Source organism: Papio anubis, chromosome 2 (genome assembly GCF_008728515.1).
Source record: "Papio anubis isolate 15944 chromosome 2, Panubis1.0, whole genome shotgun sequence".
Taxonomy (NCBI): domain Eukaryota; kingdom Metazoa; phylum Chordata; class Mammalia; order Primates; family Cercopithecidae; genus Papio; species Papio anubis.
This window is the reverse complement of record NC_044977.1, coordinates 92,194,970-92,220,712: the sequence shown is the minus strand read 5'-3', so window position 1 is coordinate 92,220,712 and position 25,743 is coordinate 92,194,970. Positions and strand designations below refer to the sequence as shown.

Below are 25,743 nucleotides of genomic sequence, written 5' to 3'. Positions count from 1 at the left end.
TTGGCCGCTGAGCCTCACAGAGGGACCCCCATCTTATCCTGCAGTGAAGTACCATAGACTGGGTGGCTTACAAACAACAAATTTATTTCTCAAAATTTTGGAGGTGAGAAGTCCAAGATTCACCTGTTGGCATGGTCAGGTTCTGGTGTGGGCCTTCTTCCAGGTTGCAGCTGACACCTTCTCATGTCCTCATATGACATAAACAGGGCTGGAGAGTGTTCTGGGGTCCCTTTTATTAGGGCACTGGTCCCATCATAAGGACTCACTGCCTGTGACCCACTTACCTCCCAAAGGCCCCCCACCTCCAATCACACTGAGGGTTAGAATTTCAACATAGGAATTTTGAGAGGACACACTCAGGCTATGACACGGTCTTTAGACAATCCCAGAATGAGTTGTCAGGTTCTTGGGAGATCTGTAACTGTGGGAAAGCGTCACATCCCAGGGAAAGCCACCGGCTGGGAGAGCCATCCCCGGCAAGGCCTGCTCCCTTTGCGCGGACCTCTGTGGAGAAGCTGCCTTGGCACGTTCTTTCTCCTCCACTGCAAAGTTAAATGTGAGAAGGTAGAAACCCAGAGGCTGTGCTGGCGCTGAGAGATGAGCCCCACTCACCAGATTCAAGATCCCATGATAGGCACAGACACGGGGCAAGCTGACTCCAATTCCAGGAGTTTGGAACTTAAATAGAGTCATAGAGACACTGGGATCTGATCAAAGTGAGTGCATTCGATGACATTTCCTAGAGGGTCCTGACAACTTCATCTGCAGCTGGGGCTGCCCCAGGTTCTGCACCTCCAGCTCACAGTGCACAGGTGTTGCTGAGCTCCTGTAAACAATGAACAGCACTAACACGTGGGTTTAGGTAGGGATCCCGCCAGCTGTGTGGATGAGGCCCCAGGGGAGAGGCCGGGGTGGAGGTCAGCCCGGGAGTCTGCACACCTGCAGCTTGTTTCTACCACACACAGATGGGCAGGGGTGAAAATCTTTACAAGTGCTGCAGACTTTGGCAAAGCCTTTAAATTCAGAGCAGCCCAGAGAGGAGAAAGGAAAGTGGATGTGGGTTCAGGCTGTGTGAAATGGAGATCCAATTGCCTGACTTAGCTTTGAAGCAAATCTTCTCTTTCCTGGACCTGTTCGGCTTGCTGCAGGCTTCCCAGGTGAACAAGGTAAAGGCCTTCCACCTCCCACTGCCCCCATGCCAGCTGCTTCTCTTGACCAGTTTGAGCACCACTTTGCAGAATAGCAGAGGGCTACATTGAGGCTTTGGGGGTTAGCATCCTTCACTCTGAAGGCCTCATATTCTGTTAAACGGAAAGGACAAGCTGACATCCAGGAGTTGTGCTGACTAAACAGTCCTTGAGGCTCCCATTTCAAGCCCTAGGAAATCAGAACGTCTTCCTGTGAACTCATGGGAATACCCAGTGCTTGTATGAGCAGTGACAGGTCTCTGTTGTTACCATTTCCTTATCTCCCCGCACTGGGGAGTGCTTTGAGAGCTGGAATCCCAGCTGATTAACCTGTGCCGGCCCAGCTCCCAGAACAAATAATAGCAGAGGATTGCCCCTGCTCTTTGATGTAACTCATTGCCTGCTTGTCTCTTCCTTTCTCCCATAGCATTGGAATAGGATTGCAGAGAGCGATTTCCTGTGGAGGTAAGGAAAGGGAAAGGGTAAGGAGGGAAGGGGAGAGGAGATCATCTGACTGCGCACCCGTGCTGTGTACCGAGGCCTGTGTGTGGCTGTGTTGTGAGATATACACAGAAAGTTAGCGTGAGTAGGGGGTTGTGATATAACCAGAGCTCTGAGGAGGTGAACTGACTGAGAACAGCCTGATGGGACTGTGACTCTGTTTCCAGGTCGCTATCTCTGCAGAGATGGGACTGCAGTAACTTCACCAATCAACACCTGGGCACACACACATGGAAGCAATTTTTCCTGCATCAAAGAAGGAAGGAGCTTCGGTTGGCATTGGCACAGCTGCATAACTTTATCTACAAAGTCACTAAGAACATTGGTATGGGGACAGGTGCCCTAGAGGAACATGAGAAACTTGTTTTCAGAGGTCCACTCTATTTGATTTTTGCTGTGTGCAGTTGTGTGTTCTCATTCAGTGAAGGGAAAAGGAATTAAAATTGAACCAGACTGGTTTGCCGTGATGCCATGCGATGTCTCCCTGCTTCCTCTCTTGTCCCCACCATCTGTGCTGAATGAACAAACTAGAGTGATTTTTTTCACAACATAAAATCAGGTCCTGTTACTCCCTTTTTCCTAAGGCTTCTCATCCCTCCCAGGATCAAAATAAAAAATTAATGGGAAACTTTAAAAAACAGGAGGATCTCTTGAGCCCAGGAGGTTGAGGCTGTAGCAGTAGAGCCTACGTATGCATTTATTTAGAGACAGGGTCTGGCCCTGTCACCCAGGCTAATTTTAAAAATTTTTTATAGAGAGAAAGCCTCAACCTCCTGGGCTCAAGAGATCCTCCTGCCTCAGCCTCCTGTGTAACTGGGACTACAAGGGTGCCCCACCACAACCAGCTAACTTTTTTTTTTTTTTTTTGAGGTTGAGTCTTGCTCTGTCATCTAGGCTGGAGGGCAATGACACGATCTCAGCTCACTGCAGCCTCTGTCTCCTGGGTTCGAGTGATTCTCCTGCCTTAGCCTCCTGAGTAGCTGGGATTACAGGCATTTACCACTATGCCTAGCTAATTTTTGTATTTTTAGTACAGATAGGGTTTCACCATATTAACCAGGCTGGTCTTGAACTCCTGACCTCAAGTGATCCACCTGCCTTGGCCTCCCAAATTGCTGGGATTCCAGGCATAAGCCACCATGCCCAGCCATAATTTTTTAATTTTTTGGTACAGATTAGGTCTTACTTTGTTACCCAGGCAGGTCTTGAACTCCTGAGCTCAAGCGATCCTCCAACCTTGGCCTCCCAGGCATGAGCCATTGTACCTGACCTAATCCTGATAACTTTTTTTTTTTTTTTTAAAGACAGAGTCTCATTTTGTCACCCAGGCTGGAGTGCAGTGGCGTGATCTTGGCTTACTGCAACCTCCGCCTCCTGGGTTCAGGCAATTCTCATGCCTCAGCCTCCCAAGTAGCTGGGGTTACAGGCACCTGCCACCATGCTAATTTTTGTATTTTTAGTAGAGACAGGGTTTCAACATGTTGGCCAGACCAGTCTCGAACTCCTGGCCTCAAGTGATCCGCCCACCTCAGCTTCCCAAAATGCTCTGATTACAGGCGTGAACCACTGTGCCTGGACTTGAAAACGCTTTTAAAACTCAGAAAAGTTCTCTGATGGAGATATTTTAATATGCCTTTTATATCTTTGGAAACTGAGGATTAAAAGGAAAAGCAAGCTGGCCAACATCTCCCAAATGGCCAGCCTGCCATGGGAACCTGTGTTTGGATGACTCTGGAGCCCAATTTCTATCTTCTCCATATTGTTACCCAAACCTTCCTAAGAGGGTACAGAAATATTTTAAATTATCTTCTTTTGGTTTGGATCATCCCTTAACTATCTGGTGGCCAAGTCTTCTGTGTTTCCTTCTAGCATATGACATGGAGTTGGCTTATCTCTCAGGAAATAGCCTGACAATGGATGAACAGGAGAAATCAATCATTTGTGGTGTATCTCCAAAGCAAGCGCTTTGCACCTGGGATGTGCAAGAGGTGAGTCTGGCCAATATGTAGCAAAAGTACTGCATTGCATCCATCCTGTTCTGTATGTGAAACGGAAGTGCTGAGAGGAAAATACTCGGAAGTGGTAACAAAAACAAAGTGTCAAATCAGGTTTTCTATCATGTAATTTGTGACCTTTTCATTTGGACCATAGACACACATAGAATTCACTTTTGTTGTTGTTTTTGTTTGTTTGTTGTTTGTTTTTTGAGATGGAGTCTCACTCTGTTGCCCAGGCTGGAGTGCAATGGTGCAATCTCGGCTCACTGCAAGCTCCGCCTCCCGGGTTCACGCCATTCTCCTGCCTCAGCCTCCCAAGTAGCTGGGACTACACGTGCCCATCACCACGCCCAGCTAATTTTTTTGTATTTTTGTAGAGATGGGGTTTCACCGTGTTAGCCAGGATGGTCTCAATCTCCTGACCTCGTGATCCGCCTACCTTGGCCTCCCAAAGTGCTTTGATTACAAGCGTGAGCCACTGTGCTTGGCTGAGAATTTACTTTTTAATTTGTGTTTCTATCTATAAATTTGTGTAAGGTCTTATTTTCTATCAATAACATGGAGTGCATTTGTGAAATAATGTTTGGGCTTTGTGCATGTTTATTACCTGTTCTATTGCCTCTTTGTCAATAATTGGCATTTGTTATATTGGTTTTTTCAGAAAGTAGTCTCTAGCTCAGATGATCTCCAAGGCGCACAAAGGATTTATCTCAAAATTGAGTGTGGCTTTTGTCTAATTGTATAAACTGCAGTGAGGTTCTTAGACCCACAAAGTTTTTGTTAAAGAGAATTACATTGGCAGAAACACTGCCAGCTTGGATTTAAAGGGGCCAAAACACACAAAAGGAAAAGAGGCTTTTTGGATTTCAGAACTTTGGCAGGAAGCAGACTACCAAAACAATTTAGCTGAAAAATTGGGCCACCATATATAGAAAGTAAAGGATGACTCAGACAGAATCAAGAACCTAGAGAGTAGAACCAAGAGTCATCAAAAATCTTTCTTGGGCCTTGGGTCCTAATCAACAAATTGCCAGCATGTTTTCTATTGGATTTCAAAATTTCTTGTAGCAGTGATTCCTATTTTTCCATTTTCGCCTTTTCTGAATGACAGTGACTGTTATCCTGTGCTTACCCCACACTTGTACTTTGGGGATGGTGAGGGACAGGTAACTTGTATATTTAGTTTGAAGATTTTTACATCAAGATAAACTGAATCTACAGAGCTTCATCTATACCTGGACCTAGAAACAATGAGATCCTAGATTCTGCAATGATACTATCATGGTATGAGACACTGAGAGCACTGGGAGATGGTGGATATATTTTCATGTAGGGGAAAGTGAATCACTGGAGGCTATGGGGCAGGCTACGGCTGCCAGTCTCTTGAGATGGCCCAAATATCTTTGCCCAACAATAATCACGATCAATCTTGTGTAGTCCACTGCCGCAGTGAATAGGGCTGACCTGTGGAACCAATAGAATATTGTGGAAATTATGATGTATAATTTCTGAAGCTATGTCACAGAAGACAATTCTTCACTCATGGGTCATTAGCTTTTGGAAATCCAGTCACAGTGTTATGAGAGCTCTCAAGCAGCCCTCCAGAGAAGATCTGTGTGGTGAGGGACTGAGGACCCCTGCCAGTAGCCAACATCAACTTACACAGCTATATGAGAAGCCATCTTGGAAGTGAAACTTGACTTCACCCTCAAGAGACCTACAGCCAGAACTACCCAGTCAAGCTGCCCCTGAATTTCTGATCAAAAGAAACTGAGTTAGCAAAAGCCTGTTTCAAGCCACTAAATTTTGGGATGCTTGGTTATGTGGCCATAGATATTACTGCATAGGCAACATGTTATAGTGTGAGGAATCAAAATAGTGATTACATTTGAGTGTGGGGAGCCATGGGGGAGTTGTGAAATAGAGCACATGCAAAGGGGATTTTGGGAGGGCTTAGAAGTGGTACATTAGCATTCACTTGTGATAATTTATTAAACTTGGTGCTCTTTTCTTGTATGATATACTTCACAATTTTTTTAAAGGCTAAAGAATCATCTAGAAAGAACTATTCTATCTTATATGTAGTGTACAAGGTTGATGAATGAATAACAATTTTAATGATAGTTAATGCGTTCTGGGTTCCTACTGTGTCCTAGGCAAAATTCTAAGTATGTTTCATGAGTTGTGAAACGTAATGACAGCCTCATTAGAAGGCATGATAGAAAGCAACTTGCTGAAGCTGTACTGTTAGTAGGAGGCAGAAGTGATTTGAACTCAGGAAGTCTGATCATTCTTTGCACCTGTTAAGTACCAAGTTCTTGTCTCTGAGCATAGTGCGTAGTTCCTGTTTTCGTGTTCACCCCTCCAAAATATTGAGATGTGGAGAATTTTCATGTCTTTTGCCAGAAGCAAGAAGATCTGATTTGGAAGAGACTTCCAAATAAACATGGACAGAATGAAACCACAGTAGATGTAAGAGTTCCTTGAACATAGATTGTATTACTCTTGTTCTCTAGGGCACCATGATCTGGTCAAGCCCAGTCCAGGAGTTCTATTTCTTAAATCTGGTAACCCTTCCTCAGATGCATCTTGCCATCACTATGGATCAGAAAAAAACTATCAAACTGTGGAACTGTCAGGACAGGGATGCTCTGGCCATTCTCCGCATGCCAGAGTCCTGTTATGGCATGGAAGCCTATCTCACAAAGGATGGCCCATTCCTGACGGTAAGTGAGCCCTGAATTTAGAGGGGACCAAAAAATCAAATGCCTGCTGTTTTGTCAGGCATCCATGTCACATTACTGTCCTATCCCTATTTTTTTTTTTTTTTTTTTGAGATGGAGTCTCACTCTGTTGCCCAGGCTCGAGTGCAGTGGTGCGATCTTTGCTCACTGCAACCTCTGCCTGCTGGGTTCAAGCAATTCTCCTGCCTCAGCCTCCTGAGTAGCTGGGACTACAGGCACACGCCACCATGCCTGGCTAATTTTTTGTATTTTTAGTAGAAACAGGGTTTCACCATGCTGACCAGGCTGGTCTTGAACTCCTGACCTCATGATCTGCCCACCTCAGCCTCCCAAGTGCTGGGATTACAGGTATAAGCCACCACACCCAGCCTATTTCTCTTGTAGTCATCCCTTCCACATACCCTGTGAGTCAATCACAATATATCAATGAATGTTATACAAACCTCCATGCTATCTTGGCCCTTGACTTGCCTCAAGTACATTTCCCCAGCCATTCTTCTAAAAACAAAAAGCCAAAAACTTTCTGAATTACTTTATATGTGCCTCTTTCAAGTTTGTGTTATTGTCCTGTCCATGAACTTGGTTGGGGATAGTTGAGGGAGAGAGATGGCTTTGGGTGACATTGAGAAAAAGCATAGTGTTGATGTGCTAATGAATAACTGTCCTTGAGAATAATGCTTTGGGGCTTGGAAAGTTTTATTCCATGGGATTATCCCAACAGTGTCTCAAGCTAGACTGGTCAGAGGTTTTGATCTCCATTATGTGATTGAAGAAACGGTGGCATATCTTGCAGCTGACAGTGCTGCCTCCTCTGTACTTTAGGATTTCACATATCTTCCTATTGATGTGGTGGGGATGTTTTGGTTTCAGGTTGGTGATGCTGCAGGTAACATCTACACATTTACACTGCCTGGGTTAAGGGATGTTTCTAAAGTTACTGCATCTCAATATGGTATTATATTTCTACACTGCTCTCCTGACAAGAAATGGATATTTGCATGTGGGACATATCGTCGTACCTTGCCACAGGTAGGTGCTGTTCTGTGTATTTGAACTTCAGCATGGGAATGTCAAGTTAGGAAGCATGCAGAGAAACTGCAGAGCTCAGTGAGGACCAGGCACACTGCTCCCTCTCTCAGACCATATCACAAGGGGAATCCATTGTGATGATCAGGAAACAATGTTCTTTGAAGCAACAACATCCAGTTGATGTGGCAAATGTTAACGAAAACTCATTCATGAAGCCTGAATTTGCCAAAGAAATGGAGAAGGGTGAGACAGGTATCAAGAAATAGGTATTGCTGGGCATGGTGGCGTGCACCTATAGTCCCACCTACTCAGAAGGCTGAAGCAGGAGGATCGCTTGAGCCCAGGAGTTCCAGGCCATAGAGTACTATGCTGATAGGGTGTCCACACTAAGTCTGGCATCAATACGTTTACCTCCTGGAAGCAGGGGACCACCAGGTTGCCTAAGGAGGGGTCAACTGGCCCAGGTCAGAAATAGAACAGGTCTAAACTCTCATGCTGATCAGTAGTGGGATTGCTCCTGTGAATAGCCACTGCAATCCCACCTGGGCAACATGGCGAGACCCTACCTCTTAAAAAAAAAAAAAAAAAATTTTGTTTTTTACAAAAATATCTTTGACCTTGTTCTCTTTTGCCTTCTTTACTTTTATCTATGTTGGCTGGAAAGTATAGAGAAGTCCAAAAGTAACTGAATATGCAACAGCCTCTGAATATCACTCTGAGGAAGGCTTTGGCCTTTGAGCAGGCCTTTTGTAGGGGGGCACTAGTGGACTGGGCACCAAAGAGGGAGGAGTTCAGAAGGCAGGTAGTAAAAGCCACACAGTCCTTGACTTGTTCCCCAAGAAGGGAAAATCTGCTTAGCCAACCTCAACTTGACTAAGGGTTCAACATGGTGAGATGGTTTTGTAACCCCTTGGCATGCTTTGGGGACACTGTTCTGTGAATGGGACAGGAAGGATAGGAAGACAGTGAGTTCCTTGTATGCTGGAGTGGTAAGCAGTGATCCCTCATCACTCCTGAGATGTTGAACAAAGCTTTAGCCACAAGATGAGAATTTCTAAGAAGGCTCTTCTGGAGTCACTCCTGTACTGAGAGGCTATAAGTTCCCTTCCCCTGATCGCACACGCGATGCTCTCTTTAGGTATTCCTCACAGAGTCCTTACTGAGACCATCAGAAGGCAGTGCTCCTCTATCTACCTCTCTCCCACATAAATTATGTGTCAGTGCCTGCTGGACCCCAAAGGTGAAAAACAGGCTGACACTGATGTCCCAAAGTAACCCTGAAAAAAAGACAGAATTTGTCACCTTTGATCTAACAACCAAGAGGACTGGAGGCCAAACAGTCATCCAAGGTAGGCTGTGCCACATTAGAAATGCTTGTTTCTCTTCCTCATTACACAGTCATTCATGTTTAGCTATAATAAATGGGTCAGTCTGTAAAAAGGGAGCAGGAGATTTCTTTTTTTTCTTTTTTTTTTTTTTTTTTTTGAGACGGAGTCTCGCTCTGTCGCCCAGGCTGGAGTGCAGTGGCGCAATCTCGGCTCACTGCAAGCTCCGCCTCCTGGGTTCACACCATTCTCCTGCCTCAGCCTCCCAAGTAGCTGGGACTACAGGCGCCCGCCAGCACGCCTGGCTAATTTTTTGTATTTTTAGTAGAGACAGGGTTTCACCATGTTAGCCAGGGTGGTCTCGATCTCCTGACCTCATGATCAGCCTGCCTCGACCTCCCAAAGTGCTGGGATTACAGGTGTGAGCCACCGCGCCCGGCCAGGAGTAGGGGATTTCTTTAGCTGGGGGTGAACCCTCCCCAGTTTGGCTCTAATACCCATGCTGATCTCTACCCCGACCCTGCCCTCTTGGGTGAACACATATAGATTTCCATCATGTTTTAGGGCCTGCATTCCAATGTTCCTTCCCATTACAGGTTTTGCCTCAATGCCCAGGGGATTGTTTATTGTCCACAAACTTCTGTTCGTGTGTCCTAGCACCTGTTAACCACAGTCAGTGATATGTATTTGTCAGGCCACTGGACTACCCTTCATTTTCCTCCCTGGAATGAAGTCTGTGGAAGTGGGGACTATGCTTTTTCATTCAGTGTGAGGATATTGTTCTTATTCAATGATCTGATATTTACTTCCTTATGTGTGTGTATATATGTGTGTTTTACATGAAAACAGTACATAAGATTGCAAGTTTCCAGTTGGCAGCTCATCTGGAGTCCCCTGTTTGGATGGGAGCCAATGATGGATATACGATTGTCTTTACCAATGGGCCATACTTGTTACTCTTCAGCATCACTGGCTTCCTGCTGCAACGATTTGAGGACCACCAGGCAGCCATCAACAACTTCTGGGTGGTATGTATGATTCTCCTCCACTGCCTTTTGATCTGACTTTGACTCCTTGGCCACTCACTCTGGCTATCCTTGGAAGGATCCTCGCTATGTGCTCACCACGTCCAAGAACTCTGTGCACGTGTACGTGTGGGAAGAAGGAGGCCGCCATCCATACCTCAGGAGCTACTATCGCCTGGAAAACATATGGCATGATCCCACAACAGATGAGTAAGCTCTGTTTTGTGACCTAAACATTCCCTGAACACTTTTTTTTTTTTTTTTTTTGAGACAGAATCTCCCTTTGTCACCAAGCTGGAGTGCAGTGGCGTGATCTCAGCTCACTGCAACCTCCGACTCCCGGGTTCTAGCAATTCTCCTGCCTCAGCCTCCCAACTAGCTGGGATTAAAGGCATGGTGCCACCACACCTGACTAATTTTTGTATTTTTAGTAGAGAAGGGATTTCACCATGTTGGCCAGGATGATCTCGATCTCCTGACCTCTCGATCTCCTACCTCGTGATCCGCCTGCCTCGACCTCCCAAAGTGCTGGGATTACGGCGTGAGCCACCGTACCCAGCCAAAAACTTCTAATTTCTACATCAAGATGAATGAAGGGAGAACAGGGATTTTTTTTTTTTTTAAGATTCTTTGAGGATGGATATCAATAAATTCATGCCTGAAAAGAGAATCACTAGTTCTTGAAGTCACGGCACTTGCAATAGATGTTAAAAGTCTTCCCAAAGTGGCTCTCAATTTATATTCCCACGAGCAGTGGATAGATTATGTCCTCAATACCCTGTGTTTTTTTGCTAAGTTGTACCTTTTGTGAGTTCATTAGCCACTTGGTGGCTGCTTCAGTGAGCTGCCTTTCCCTCCATTTTGTTGATTTTTGCCCCTGGTTTGCTTGCCTTTAAATTGTTTTTCTTGAGATTTTACGTAATACACGTAGAAGTCTTGACTCCTAAGTCTTTGCAGACATTTTCTTCCAGATTATTGCTAGTCATTATACTGCTTATAGTGCTTTTTTGGCGACATCTAAGAAAATACATATATCCTTTGCACTGCCAACACCACTAAAAAGAATTTACTGTGAAGCTATACCTCCAATCATTCAAGTACATTGGCTGTTTGTTACAGCAGTTGTGATAGTCAAGAGCTGGAAACTCCCTAAGTGCCCAAACATAAGAGATTGTTTAAATTACCGTCGTATGTCCACACTAGGAAGTATCATGCTGCTGTTATTAACTTTTTTACAAGAATAGGAAAATGTCTACGTTCAGATAATTATTTACCAGTGTTTTGAGGCAAAAATACTTTGAATATCTGTGATCGTGCTTAGCAGACTTTCATGGTTTTTGCTCTCTGTATCTAATAAATTTTAGCCTACACCAATCATAAATACTTATTTCCTTTCAATAACTTCAAATAGGCCGGGCGCGGTGGCTCAAGCCTGTAATCCCAGCACTTTGGGAGGCCGAGGCGGTCGGATCACGAGGTCAGGAGATCGAGACCATCCCACAATATGGTGAAACCCCCGCCTCTACTAAAAATACAAAAACTAGCCGGGCGTGTGGCAGGCCTGTAGTCCCAGCTATACTGGAGGCTGAGGCAGGGAGAATGGCCTGACCTGGGAGGCGGAGCTTGCAGGGGAGCCTTGTGAGATTGCGCCCCACTGCACTCCAGCCTGGGCATGACTCCCCGCCTCAAAAAATTCCCAAATACTTCTCTCTCGGGATTTGTTTTCTGTCTTACATTTGAATGGATGTATAGTGATACCTCATTGCGGTATTTATTGTGCCTTTTCCCAGTGACATTGAGCAATTTATTTGCCATCCACATATCTTCTTTGACACATTTTTTCAAATCTTTTGACCATTTTTTAATTGGGTTTTTAATATTGAGTTTCTTAATATTGAGTGTTGATAGTCCTTTATATATTTGGAATACACGTCTTTTATCAGATAAGGGTTTGCAAATACTTTCTCCCACTCTGCTTCATCTTTCTACTCTCTTCACAGTGTCTTTCAAAGAGCAAGTGTTAACTGTGAAATACAATTTTTCTTCTAAAATGACTGGGCTTGGGGCATTGTACCTACGAAATCTTTGCCTAACCCAAGATCACAGAGATGTTCTAAGATTTCCTCTAAAAGTTTTACAGTTTGGGGTTTTACATTTAGGTCTCTGATGTATTTTGAGTTAAATCTTATAAGGGAAAGATAAAGATCAAGGTGTATTTTTTTTGCATATGAATGTTTAATGATTCAGCACCATTTGTTGAAAAAACTCTTTTTTCTCCATTGAATTGCCTGTGTACCTTTGTCCAAAATCAACCATATTTACATGGGTTAATTTTGAGACTTTCTCTTTTGTTCCAATCATCTATATATGTATCTTATCAAATAACACACTACATTGAAAATGTAACTTTATAGAGACTTCGCAATCAGATAATATGAGTCCACTAATTTGTTCTTTTGCAGAATTATTCAGACTATTCTGGTTCCCTTGTTTTCCAAGTGAATTTTAGAATTGGTTTGTAAATTTTTACAAAAATTCTGCTGAGATTTATATTGGAATTTGTAGATCTAGAGATTAATTAGGGGGAATTGGCATCTTTACTATTTTGGCTCTTTCAATACTTGAACCTGAATGTCTCTTACTGTTTTAGGCCATCTTTAATTTATTTTATCAGTGTTTTTGTAGTTTTTAGGACAAAGATTTTGCACATATTTGTAAAATTTATACCTAAATATTTCATTGTTTTGATGCTATTATAAAGAGTACTGTCTTATTTCAATTTCCATTTTTTCATTACTAGTATATAGAAATATGACTGACTTTTGTATGCTGATTTTTGTATCCCACAACCTTGCTAAACTCATTTATTCTAAAAGCTTTTATTCATAGATTGGTAGAGACTTTGTGCTTTCTCTATGTAGACAATCATGTCATTTGTCAAACAGCTTGCTTTCTTTCTTTTCAAATGTATGCCTTGTTGTTCTTCCCTTTTTGCACTGGCTATAACCTTCTGTGTGGCAGTGGAGTGGAGAGCCAACATCCTTGCATTGGATGAAAAGTGTTTGGTCTTTCACCATTATTATTATTATATTCACTTTATGCTTTTGTAGATGCCCCTTACTGGGTTGAAAACATTCTCTTCTAGTCCTAGATGGCTGAGAGGTGTTTACTATCATGAATAGATGTTGAATTTTCTCAAAGGCATTTTCTGCATAAATTGATATGAGCATATAATTTTTCTTTTTTAGATTCTTAGTAAGGTGAATTATTGATTTTCTTTTTTTGTTAGTGGTCAGGACAGAGTATCTTATTAGTTTTTAATTAACAAATAACAATTACATATTTATGGGTACAATGTGATTTCATAGATGTATATATTATAGAATGATTATATCAAGCTAATATATCAATCACTTCATACAGTATTTTTGTGGTAAAAAAATACTTAAAATCTACTCTCAGCAAATTTGTCAATATGATATACTATTATGAACTACAGTCACCATGCCACAGATCTCTGAAACTTATTCCTCCTGCCTAACGGAAACGCTGGGCCCTTTTACCAACATCTCCTGATTCCCCCTCTCTCCCAGCCTCTGTTAATCACCATTCTACTCTCTGCTTCTGTGAGTTTGATTTTTTTTTTAAGTTGTCACACATAAGTGAGATGATGCAGTATTTGTCTTTCTGTGCTTGGCTTAGTTCACTGAACATAATGAACTCCAGATTCATCCATGCTGTTGCACATGACAAGATTCCCTTTTCTAAGGCTAAATGGTGTTCCATTGTGTGTGTGTGTATATATATATGTATATATACATATACCACACTTTCTTTATCCATTCATCCATTGATGTACACTTAGGTTGATTCCATATCTTGGTTATTGTGAATAGTGCTGAAGTGAACATGGGAGTAATGAGAGTACAAACGTTTCTTCAACATACCGATTTCAATTCCTTTTGATGTATACCCAGAAGTGGGATTGCTGTATCATATGATAATCCTATTTTTAGTGTTTCGAGGAACTTTCATGTTGTTTTCCATAAGGCTGTACTAATTTACATTCCCACCTACAACATACATGGGTTCCCTTTTCTTCATATCCTCACCAACACTTGTTTATCTTTCGTCTTTTTGACCATAACCATTCTAACACCTCTAATGAGGTGGTATCTCATTGCATTTTTAATTTGCATTTCCCTGATAATTCATAATGTTGAGCATTTTTTCACGTATTTGTTGGCCATTTTGTTGGCAATGAAGAACCTTTGCCCATTTTAATATGGTGGTTTTCTTGCTATTGAGTTCTTATATATTTGTTTGTTTGTTTTTTTGTTTTTTTGTTTTTTTGTTTTTTTTTTTGAGATGGAGTCTCACTCTGTCGCCCAGGCTGGAGTGCAGTGGCCGGATCTCAGCTCACTGCAAGCTCCGCCTCCCGGGTTCACGCCATTCTCCTGCCTCAGCCTCCTGAGTAGCTGGGACTACAGGCGCCCGCCACCTCGCCCGGCTAGTTTTTTGTATTTTTTTTAGTAGAGACGGGGTTTCACCGTGTTAGCCAGGATGCTCTCGACCTCCTGACCTCGTGATCCACCTGTCTCGGCCTCCCAAAGTGCTGGGATTACAGGCTTGAGCCACCGCGCCCGGCCGAGTTCTTATATATTTTGGATATTAACCCTTATATGTATAATTTGCAAATATTTTCTCCCATTCCATAGGTTGTCTTTTTGATCTGTTTTCTTTCCTGTGCAGAAACTTTTTAGGTTGATGCAATCCCATTTACCTATTTTTGCTTTTGTTGTCTGTGCATTTGGGGTCATATCCGAAAAATCATTGCCCAGATCAATGTCACAGAGCTTTTCCCCAGAACTTTCTTCTTGTAGTTCAGGTTTTATATTTAAGTGTTTAATCTATTTTGAGTTTTGTATGTGATGTGAGAAAAAGTCCAAACTTATTTTCTTTTCATGTGAATATCCAGTTTTCCCAATGCCATTTATTGAAGAGCTTGTCCTTTCTCCATCATGTGTTCCTGGCACCTTTGTTGAAAAACAATTGACTATAAATGTGCAGGTTTATTTCTGGGATCATTTATTCTGAGCTGTTGGTCAATGTGCCTGATTTTATGCCAATATGCTGTTTTGATAACTGTAGCTTTATAATATGTTTTGAAATCAGATAATATGATGCCTCCAGCTTTATTCCTTCTCAAGATTGCTTTGAGTATTTGGGGTCTTCTGTGGTTCCATATTCATTTTAGGATTGCTTTTTCTATTTCTGTGGAAAAGGTCATTGAAATTTTGATAGGAATTGCATTGAATCTGTAGATCATCTTGGGGAATATGGGCATTTTAACAATATTAATTCTTCCAATCTATGAACATGGGATAGCTTTCCATTTATTTATGTCTTCTGTTTCTTTTATCAGTGTTTTATAGTTTTCAGTATACACGTCTTTTACCTCCTTGGTTCAATTTACTCAAGTATTTCAATTTTGGGTGCTGTTGTAAGTGGATTTTCTTCATTTATTTTATTGGATATATGGAATTTCTGAACATTAAATCAGCCTTGCATTCCTAGACTAAACCCCACTTACTCATTTTTTATTACTCTTTTTACATATTGCTGAATTGAGTTTAATACTTGATGATTGTTGGCTTCTGTGTTTCTGAAGGATATTGGTTTGTAGTTTTTTTTTTCCTTTTTTTTTCTTTTTGAAATGAAGTCTTGCTCTTGTCCCCCAGGCTGGAGTGTGATGGCACGATCTTGGCTCACTGTAACCTCCACCTCCTGGGTTCAAGTGATTCTCCTGCCTCAGGGTGTTATTTCTCCCTTAAATGTTTAGTAAACTTCAGTAGAATAATCTGGGCCTGGAGATGACTTTTTTGAAAAGCTTTTAACTATACATTCCTTAATAGTTATAGTACAACTCAGATTATCTATTTTATGATGGGTGAGTTTTTATAGTTTGAATTTCCAGCAATCAGTCATTTTATCTAACTTGTGAAATGTGTGTAGATTTGTTTCTTTTAATCCTCTTAATGCCTGTAAAATTCGTAATATGAGGCCGGGCGCGGTGGCTCAAGCCTGTAATCCCAGCACTTTGGGAGGCCGAGACGGGCAGATCACGAGGTCAGGAGATAGAGACCATCCTGGCTAACATGGTGAAACCCCGTCTCTACTAAAAAAAAAATACAAAAAACTAGCCGGGCGAGGTGGCGGGCGCCTGTAGTCCCAGCTACTCGGGAGGCTGAGGCAGGAGAATGGCGTGAACCCGGGAGGCGGAGCTTGCAGTGAGCTGAGATCCGGCCACTGCACTCCAGCCTGGGCGACAGAGCGAGACACCGTCTAAAAAAAAAAAAAAAAAAAAATTTGTAATATGAACTTCTTAATTTATAATATTGGTAATTTGTGCCATTTCTGTGTTTTTTGTTTTGGTTTTGTTTTTTGGTCAACCTTACTAGAGGCTTATTAATTTTAATTATTTTTTCAAAGAAACAGCTTTTGGTCTCTTTTTATTTTATTTTATTTTTTTAACCTCTATTTTGCTGTTCTGGATTTGTCTATGTCAGCTCTTAAATTTTATTTTCTTGCTTCTGGTTATTTTTATTTTGCTATTTTTTCTAGTTTGTTTGTTTTTAGACACGATCTGAACCTGTCAGGCTAGAGTGCAATGGGGTGTTATGTCAGCTCACTGCAACCTCTGCCTTCTGGGCTCAAGTGATCCTCCCACCTCAACCTCCCAGAGTAGCTTGGATTATAGGGGTGCACCTACATACCAGGCTATTTTTTAATTAATTAATTATTATTATTATTATTTTTTTTTTTTGGTGGAGATGGGGTTTTGCCAGTTTGCCCAGGCTGCTCTTGAATTCCTGGGCTCAAGCAATCTGCCTATCTCAGCCTCCCAAAGTTCTGGAATTTCAGGCATAAGTCACTGTGCCTGACTTTTTCTAGTTTCTTAAGGTAGATGCTTAGATCATTGATTTCTGACCTCTTTTTGAAATACAAGCATTGGTGCCCCCAAACCTCCACACACTGTTTAAACAACCCTATTTTGGCTTTTATTTTCTAATGGAGTTCCTACATTATTTCCCCTTTTCCCTTCTTTTGGGAGTCATGGACTATTCTAAAATATGTTTAATTTCTACGATTGGAGATTCTATTGTGATCTTTTTGATCATGATTTTCTAATTTAAAGCTGTTATGGCCAGAGAGCATCCTCCATATTTTCTTCATTCTTTTATATTTGTTAAAATTTGTTTTGTGACCCAGGATATGCTCTATCTTGGTGAATGTTCCATGTTTCCATGTGAGCTTGAAAGAATGTTTTGCCTGGCTTAGTGTGGAGCCATCGCCATCCTTAGCACTTTGGGAGGCCGAAAGTGCTTGATCACAAGGTCAGGAGATCGAGATCACGTGGTGAAATCCCCAAGCTTCTACTAAAAATATGGGCTTGAGTTGGAGGTTAGAGTGGGAGGCTGGTCTCAGCTACTGAAGGAGGTGAGAATGGAGTGAACCTTTGAGGTGGAGGTGCTGCAGCGGAGTTTGAGATTGCTCTAATGCACTTCAGCCGGGCAACAGAGCTGGGATTCGATTCAAAAAAAAAAAAAAAAAAAAAAAAAAAAAGAAAAGAATGTGTATTCTTCTCCTGTTGGGCACAATGTTTTATAAATGACAATTAGATCACCTTTGGCTTTATCTTCTCGGCAGTGTCTCTTTCATCCCTTTCTTGATTCAAAGCTATTCTAACAAATTTGCACTCGCGAATTTCTTTTTGGAGATTGTTTGTCTTCAGGGTTGGAGTGTATATTTTATCTCAGTCACTGCAAAGCCCTCTCCCAGCCATATTCTCTGCCTCAGCCTCCCAGGCTGGGACGGCATGCCACCGTGCCTGGGTTAAGGTTTTTGTATTTTAGTGAGACGTTTCATTGTGTTAGCCAAGATGGTCTCGATCTCCTGAGCTCGTGATCCGCCCGTCTCGGCCTCCCAAAGTGCTGGGATTACAGGCTTGAGCCACCGCGCCCGGCCTAAATTTCCGATTATGGATTATTTTTCCTCTTTGTTCTATTAGTTTTCATGTATTTTGCAGTTCTGTAACTTGCTGCATACACATTTTGGATTAATATATCTTCTAGGTTAATTGGCCCTTTTGTTTGTGTGTAATGTCTCTCCTTGTCCCTGATAATCTTCTTTGCCCTGAAGTCTACTTTATCGAATACTAATTTAGCTACTCCTGCTTTATTTTGGTTAATATTTGCATGTTATATTGTTTTTCATTCTTTTACTTCCAACCTACTTATATCGTTATATTTGAAGTGAGTTTCTTGTAGATAGAATCTGGTTGGGTCACGCTTTTTATCCATTATGCTAATCTGTCCTTTAAGTTTAAATACAAAAGTTTAATGGACAAAGAATACTTGTATATATTTATGGGGTACAATATGATGTTTTCTCGCATGTATACACTGAAATGATCAAATTGGGCTAATTATCCATCCCTTCAAATATTTATCATTTATTTGTGGTGAAAACATTTAAAATTTCTTTGAGCTATTCTGAAACATACAATATGTTATTATTAACTATAGCCACCATGCTCACCAGAATTTATTCCTCTTGACGAACTGAAACTTTGTACCCTTTGACCAACACCTCCCTGTTCCCTGTCTAACCCTCTGCTCTGACCCTGCCTAGCTTCTGGTAAACACCATTTTATCTTTTACATCTATGAGTCTAACTTATTTAGATTCCATGTATAAGTGAGATCATCAGGCATGGTGGCTCACCCCTGTAATCCCACCACTCTGAGAGGCCAAGGTTGGGGGATTGCTTGAGCCCAGGAGTTCAAGGCTGCATTGAGCTGTCCATGTTTGCCCATTTTTTAATGGGTTTGTTTTTTACTTGACTTGTTTAAGTTCCTTAGAAGTTCTGAATATTAGACCTTTGTCAGATGCTCGATTTGTGAATATTTTCTACCATTCTATAGGTTATCTGTTTACTCTGTTGATAGTTTCTTTTACTGTGCAAAACCTTTTTTGTTTTGTTTTGTTTTTTAGATGGAGTCTCACTCTGTCACGTAGGCTGGAGTGCAGTGGCACAATCTGGGCTCTGGGCTCACTGCAACCTCCGTCTCCTGGGTTCAAGTGATTCTCCTGCCTCAGCCTCCTGAGTAGCTGGGATTACAGGCATGCGCCACCACACCTAACTAATTGTATTTTTAGTAGAGACAGGGTTTCACCATGTTGGCCAGGCTGGTCTCAAGCTCCTGACCTCAAGTGATCTGTCTGCCTCAGCCTCCCGAAGTGTTGCGATTACAGGTGTGAGCCACCGTGTACAGCCTGTGCAGAAGCTCTTTTGTTTAATTAGGTCCCACTTATCAATTTTTGTTTTCATTGCAATTGCTTTTGAGGACTGAGTCATAAATTCTTTCCCGAAGCCAACACTGTTGTCTAGAATAGTGTTTCCTTAGGTTTTCTTCTAGGACTCCTATAGTTTGGGGTCTTACATCTAAACCTTTAATCCATCTTGAATTAATTTTTGTGTATGGTGAAAGGTAGGGGTCCAGTTTCACTCTTCTACATTTGGCTAGTCAGTTATCCCAGCACCATTTATTGAATACAGAGTCTTTACTCCATTGTTTTTTTGTCAACTTTTGTTGATGATCAGTTGGCTGTGGGTGTATGGCTTCATTTCTGGGTTCTCTATTCTGTTCCTTGAATCTTTATTCTGTTTTTGTACCAATACCATGTTAATTTGGTTATTATAGCATTATAGTATAGTTTGAAGTCAGATAACTGATGTCTCTGGCTTTCTTCTTTTTCCTCCAGATTGCTTTGGCTATTCAACATGGAATCAGGATCTTTCCTGATACCATATAAATTTTAGAATAGTTTTTTTCTAGTTCTGTGAAAAATGACATTGGTAGTTTGATAGGAATAACACTGAATCTGTTGATTGTGGCCATTTTAATGATACTGCTTCTTCTACTCCATGAGCATGAAATGTTTTTGCATTTTTTTTTTTATGTCACCTAGGATTTCCTGTTTTTTTTTTTTTTTTTTTTTTTTTTTTTTGAGACAGAGTCTTATTCTGTTGCCCAGGCTGGAGTGCAGTGGTGCAATCTCGGCTCATTGCAACCTCCACCTCCCGGGTTCAAGAGATCCCCCTGCATCAGCCTCCCAAGTAGCTGGGACCAGAGGCACGTGCCACCACACCTGGCCAATTCTTGTATTTTTAGTAGAGATAGGGTTTGGCCATGTTGGCCAGGCTGGTCTCGAACTCCTGACCTCAAGTGATCCGCCTGCCTCAGCCTCCCAAAGTGCTGGGATTACAGGCGTGAGCCACCACATCTGGCCTATGATTGCTTCTAGTAGTGTTTCGTAGTTCTCCTTATAGAGATCTTTTACCTCCTTGGGTAGATGTATTCCTAGGTAATTTATTTTGTGGGGTGCTGTTGTAAATGAGGTTTCATTCTTGATTTGGCTCTCAGCTTAAACAGTATCAGTATATAGAAATACTACTGATTTTTGTACATTGATTTTTGTATCTTGAAAACTTATTGAAGTTGGTTTCAGTTCCCAGAGCATTTTGGCAGAGTCTGTAGGGTTTTCTTTGTATAGAATCATATTGTCATGGAGCATAGTGGCTCATGCATGTATCCCCAGCACTTTGGGAGGCTGAGGCAAGATGATCACTTGAGCCCCGGAGTTCAAGACAAGCCTTGGCAACATACAGAGACCCTGTCTCTACCAAAAAAAAAAAAAAAAAAAATTAGCCAGGCATGGTGGTGTGCACTGGTGGTCGCAGCTACACAAGAAGCTGAGGTGTGAAGATCACTTGAGCCCAGAGGTTGAGGCTGCAATGGGCCATGATTGTGCCACTGCACTCCAGACCGAGTGACACAACAAGACCCTCTCTGGGGAGATTTAAAAAATACATATTATATATATCTATACACACAGACACACACACACAGACACACACACACACACACAAAATCAATCATATTGTCATATTGTCCACAAAGAGATAGTTTTACTTCCTCTTTTTCTATTTGGATGCCCTTTCTTTCTTTCTCTTGGCTGACTGCTCTAGCTAGGGCTTCCTAGCTAGAGCTATCACTACTATCACTACTCTCACTACTAGTCACTACTGTGTTTACTAGGAGTGGTGAGAGTAGGCATCCTTGTCTTGTTCCAGTTCTCAAAGGGAATATTTCCAGTTTTTGCCCATTCATTATGACATTGCCTGTGGATTTGTCATTGATGGCTCTTATTTCAAGGTATGCTCCTTCAATGCCTAGTTTCTTGAGGGTTTTTGTCACAAAGGGATACTGCATTTTATTGAAAGCTTTTTCTGTGTCTATCGAGATGATCATATGGTTTTTTGTTTTTAATTCTGTTTATGTGGGGAATCATGTTTATTGACTTGCATGTGTTGAACCAACCTTGCTCCCGGGAATGAAGACTACTTGATCATGGTGAATTAGCTTTTTGATTTGCTGTTGGATTCAGTTTGCTACTGTTTTCTAGAGGATTTTCGCGTCTGTGTTCATCAGGGATGTGTTCATCTGTAGTTTTCCTTTTTCATTGCCAATACCATGTATTGAAGAGACTGTCCTTTCTCCATTGACTGTTCTTGGTACTTTTGTTTAAAACAAAAATCAATTGACCTTAAATGTGAGGGTTTATTTCTGGCCTTCTATCCCATTCCACTGGACAATGTATCTGTATGTATGTCAGTACCACGCTGGATTTTTGTTTGTTTACAGTTTGTCTCTGGGGATGAAAACACAAGAACCGGCCAGGCGTGGTGGCTCACGCCTGTAATCCCAGCACTTTGGGAGGCCGAGGCGGGCGGGTCACGAGGTCAGGAGATCAAGACCATCCTGGCTAACATGGTGAAACCCTGTCTGTACTAAAAATACAAAAAAAATTAGCTGGGCATGGTGGCGGGCACCTGTAGTCCCAGCTACTTGGGAGGCTGAGGTGGGAGAATGGCGTGAACCCAGGAGTCAGAGCTTGCAGTGAGCTGAGATCATGCCACTGCACTCCTGCCTGTGTGACAGAGCAAGACTCAGTCTCAAAAAACAAACAAACAAACAAAAACAAAACAAAAACACCACAACCATGATGTTTTGATTACTATAGTTTTGTGATGTATTTTAAAATCTGGTAATGTGATGCCTCCAGCAAATGTGGTAATGAGGTTTGCTCAAGATGGCTTTGGCTATTTGGGGTCCTTCTACACTCTGTATGCTTTATTTGTTGTTTGTTTATAACATTCTGCTGCTGACCAGGGATACTCTGTTTTAATTGGCGTATTCTTTTAGCATTTGAAAAATGTTTTGCCTCTTCCTTCTGGCTTCCATGATGTCTGATGAGAAATTCATTGTCATTCAAATCTTTGTATCTCTCTAGAGAATGTGTCATTTTGCTCTGGTTGAGTACAGGTTATTTCCTTTGTTTTTAATTCTCAGAAATTTGATTAGGATATATCTGGTATGAAATTCTTTGGGTTTAACCTGTTTGGGTTTGATTAACTTTTTGAATCTATAGGTCTATGAATTTGGGGATGTTTTCAGCTATTATCTCTGCAGTGCTTTGTGGGCAGAGGAAGGGGTACCATTTCTTTTTTTTTTTTTTTTGAGACGAAGTCTCACTCTTTTGCCCAGGCTAGAGTGCCAGTCGCATGATCTCGGCTCACTGCAACCTCCACCTCCTGGTTTCAAGCAATTCTTCTGCCTCAGCCTCCCAAGTAGCTGGGACTACAGGCATGCACCACTGTGCTCAGCTAATTTTTGTATTTTTAGTAGAGATGGGGTTTCGCCATGTTGGTCAGGCTGGTCTAGAACTCCTGACCTGAGGTAATCCACCCACTTTGGCCTCCCAAAGTGCTGGGATTACAGAAGTCAGCCACCACACCTGGTCTGGGGTACCATTTCTACTCACGTCAGTGCACTCGGGGAGATAGTCGACAGGATTCCATCTCTGTGTCTTCAGGGCCTGGTGGGGAGGGAGAGAAGTGTCACCTTTACTTGAGTTAGTGCAAGGCAGGAGTGGTCAACAGGGTACTAACCCTACAGTTTCTGGGCTCCTGGTGGAGAGGGGTAAAACTGTCACTTCATTAATGCAGAATAAAAATCGACAACAGAGCTATGCTCCCACCATTCCCTCATCACACAGTGGGGAGGGAAGCATGGCATCTCTTATGATATTCTATTGGAGTAGAACGGGTATACTCAAAAGGAAGCAGAATTCTATTTTAAAATAAAAATCCAGGGCTGGGCACAATGGCTCATGCCTATAATCCCAGCACTTTGGAAGGCTAAGGCAGGCAGATCGCTTGAGTGCAGGAGTTTGAGACCAGCCTGGGCAACATGCTGAGACCCCATCTCTACAAGAAAAAATATATATACATATATATCTAATATATATATAATTATATATATATAATATAAAATATATATATTATATACATTTTTTTTTTAGATGGAATCTCACTGTGTCGCCCAGGCTGGAGTGCAGTAGCGTGATCTCGGCTCACCACAACCTCCACCTCCCGGGTTCAAGCAATTCTCCTGCCTTAGCCTCCCAAGTAGCTGGGACTACAGGCATGCACCACCACGCTGGCTAATTTTTTGTAGTTTAAGTACAGACGGGGTTTCACCGTGTTAACCAGAATGGTCTTGATCTCCTGACCTCGTGATCCACCCACCTCGGCCTCCCAAAGTGCTGGGATTACAGGCATGAGCCACCATGCCTGGCCTACAAGATAATTTTTTTTTTTTTTTTTTTTTTTTTGAGACGGAGTCTCGCTCTGCCGCCCAGGCTGGAGTGCAGTGGCCAGATCTCAGCTCACTGCAAGCTCCGCCTCCCGGGTTCACGCCATTCTCCTGCCTCAGCCTCCCGAGTAGCTGGGACTACAGGCACCCGCCATCTCGCCCGGCTAGTTTTTTTTTTTGTATTTTTTAGTAGAGACGGGGTTTCACCGTGTTCGCCAGGATGGTCTTGATCTCCTGACCTCGTGATCCACCCGTCTCGGCCTCCCAAAGTGCTGGGATTACAGGCTTGAGCCACCGCGCCCGGCCCAAGATAATATTTTTAAAAATTAGCTGGGCATGGTGGCGTGTGCCTGTAGTCACAACTACTTGGGAGACTGAGTTGGAAGGATCATTTGAACCCAGGAGATGGAGGTTGCAGTGAACTGACATGGTGCCACTGCACTCCAGCCTGGGCAGCACAGCGAGGCCCTGTATCAAAAAAAAAAAAAAAAAAAAAACCTCTCCAATCATCATTAAACCAGATAATCTGTCAAATCAGATACTGACAATTCTGGCAATAATATTTGAGAGCAGGTTGAGATTGCTATTCCTGCAAATAATAATCAGTGTAACTTTCCCTGGAAAGAATATTGATATCTTAGTCAAGTTCCAGTTCAGTATTAACAATGGATATACCTACTTTTTCTTTTGTTCACTGATGATCTTATTTTTCCATTGACAGCTGCATCTCCAGTGTGATGTGTGATAATGCAAGCATAGTACTTATGGTGACAGTAAGTGAATACAGCATGCTGGTGATGTATTCTTTGAACACGTAATATGGAAACTAACAAAATTGACCTTGCATCATCTTCTGCAATGTAGTAAAGAGAATTCGTTTGCAAGCCCAGAATGATTATTTTAGTGAAATTTAGATGTTGTGGCCTGAAGTGGTAGCACATGGCTGTAGTCCCTGCTACTTGGGAGGCTGAGGTGGGAGGATCCTTTGAGCCCAGGAGTTTGAGGCTGCAATGAGCTGTGATTGTGCCATTGCACTCCAGCCTGGGCAATAGAGTGAGACCCTTAGAAGAAAATGAAAATTAAAGAACAATGGAAGTGGTCATATGACATGGCTGAAGAGATCTAGTTAAACCATTTTCTTGATTGTAAGAGATAACAAATTCTATAAGGTAATACATGGGCAGTGGAGACCAAGGTAGAAGATAAGACAGAGGGAGAGAAATGTGTAGAATCATGTACAAAGAATGTCACTTGCCAAAGGGAACAGGAATAAGTAGGATCCCACAAGGATCTGCAATTCCCAGATAACTTAGGTTAAAAGGTGGGTAAAATTGAATTGCTGTTGGGCTTTCATTTTCCAGAAACATGGTGGCCCAGAGCAAAGCATGTATAGCACCTCAGCATTGTTCAAAACTACAAACAAGGCCGGGCGCGGTGGCTCACTCCTATAATCCCAGCACTTTGGGAGGCCGAGGTGGGTGGATCATGAGGTCAGGAGACCGAGACCATCTTGGCTAACATGGTGAAACCCTGTCTCTACTAAAAATACAAAAAATTAGCCGGGCATGGTGACGGGCACCTGTAGTCCCAGCTACTCAGGAGGCTGAGGCAGGAGAATGGCATGAACCCAGGAGGCAGAGCTTGCAGTGAGCCGAGATCACGCCACTGCACTCCAGCCAAGACTCTGTCTCAAAAAAAAAAAATTCGTTATTCAAAACATAGTGGAGGCCACAGCAGTCAGGGACATTACTGAAGCAAGCGTCTTCGATGCCTATGTGCTTCCCAAGCTGTATGTGAAGCTATTAATACTGTGTGAGTTGTGCAATTCACAGCAAAGTAGTCAGGAATCAATCTCATGAAGGCCACAAGGACCGAAAACCCCCACCCAGATTTAGACCTGCAGGTGCTGCCCCATGACCCCCACCAAAGCCCACGTAAACAGCTGAGTCCTTCAAGACTGAAGACTATTCTCTGGAGAAAAATAAAATAGAAACTGTACTTAATATTGGATGTTGAGTGTGTCGGTGTCAGATAGGGTGGGGATTTTGTGTGTGTGTTAGACCAAGTGTGAAGCAACACATAGTATTTTCATGGGGAAGAAAGCTTATTCATGTAAATTAAATTTTAATTGTTTGCAGTCATATCCTTGGCC

The 25,743-nt window shown here is 42.3% G+C and overlaps 1 protein-coding gene across 1 annotated transcript; it reads left to right on the top strand.

The window, feature by feature from the left end:
* Positions 1 to 946: 946 nt before the first annotated feature.
* Positions 947 to 24,480, top strand: FBXW12 (F-box and WD repeat domain containing 12). The gene is made up of 10 exons (XM_003894482.5): positions 947 to 1,166; positions 1,615 to 1,652; positions 1,856 to 2,013; positions 3,558 to 3,676; positions 6,202 to 6,411; positions 7,300 to 7,458; positions 8,597 to 8,807; positions 9,633 to 9,811; positions 9,888 to 10,018; positions 24,313 to 24,480. The coding sequence occupies exons 1-10, from the start codon at positions 1,077 to 1,079 to the stop codon at positions 24,407 to 24,409; spliced, it is 1,392 nt and encodes a 463-aa protein (XP_003894531.2). The 5' UTR covers positions 947 to 1,076; the 3' UTR covers positions 24,410 to 24,480.
* Positions 24,481 to 25,743: the final 1,263 nt, after the last annotated feature.

What these genes read in the sequence shown, in the direction of transcription:
- FBXW12 (XM_003894482.5), top strand. Translation starts at nt 1,077, where the DNA reads ATGGAGATCCAATTGCCTGACTTAGCTTTGAAGCAAATCTTCTCTTTC. An exon ending in AGGATGGCCCATTCCTGACG is followed by an intron (nt 6,412 to 7,299) that starts GTAAGTGAGCCC and finishes TTTTGGTTTCAG; the next exon opens with GTTGGTGATGCTGCAGGTAA. An exon ending in AGGCCAAACAGTCATCCAAG is followed by an intron (nt 8,808 to 9,632) that starts GTAGGCTGTGCC and finishes ACATGAAAACAG; the next exon opens with TACATAAGATTGCAAGTTTC.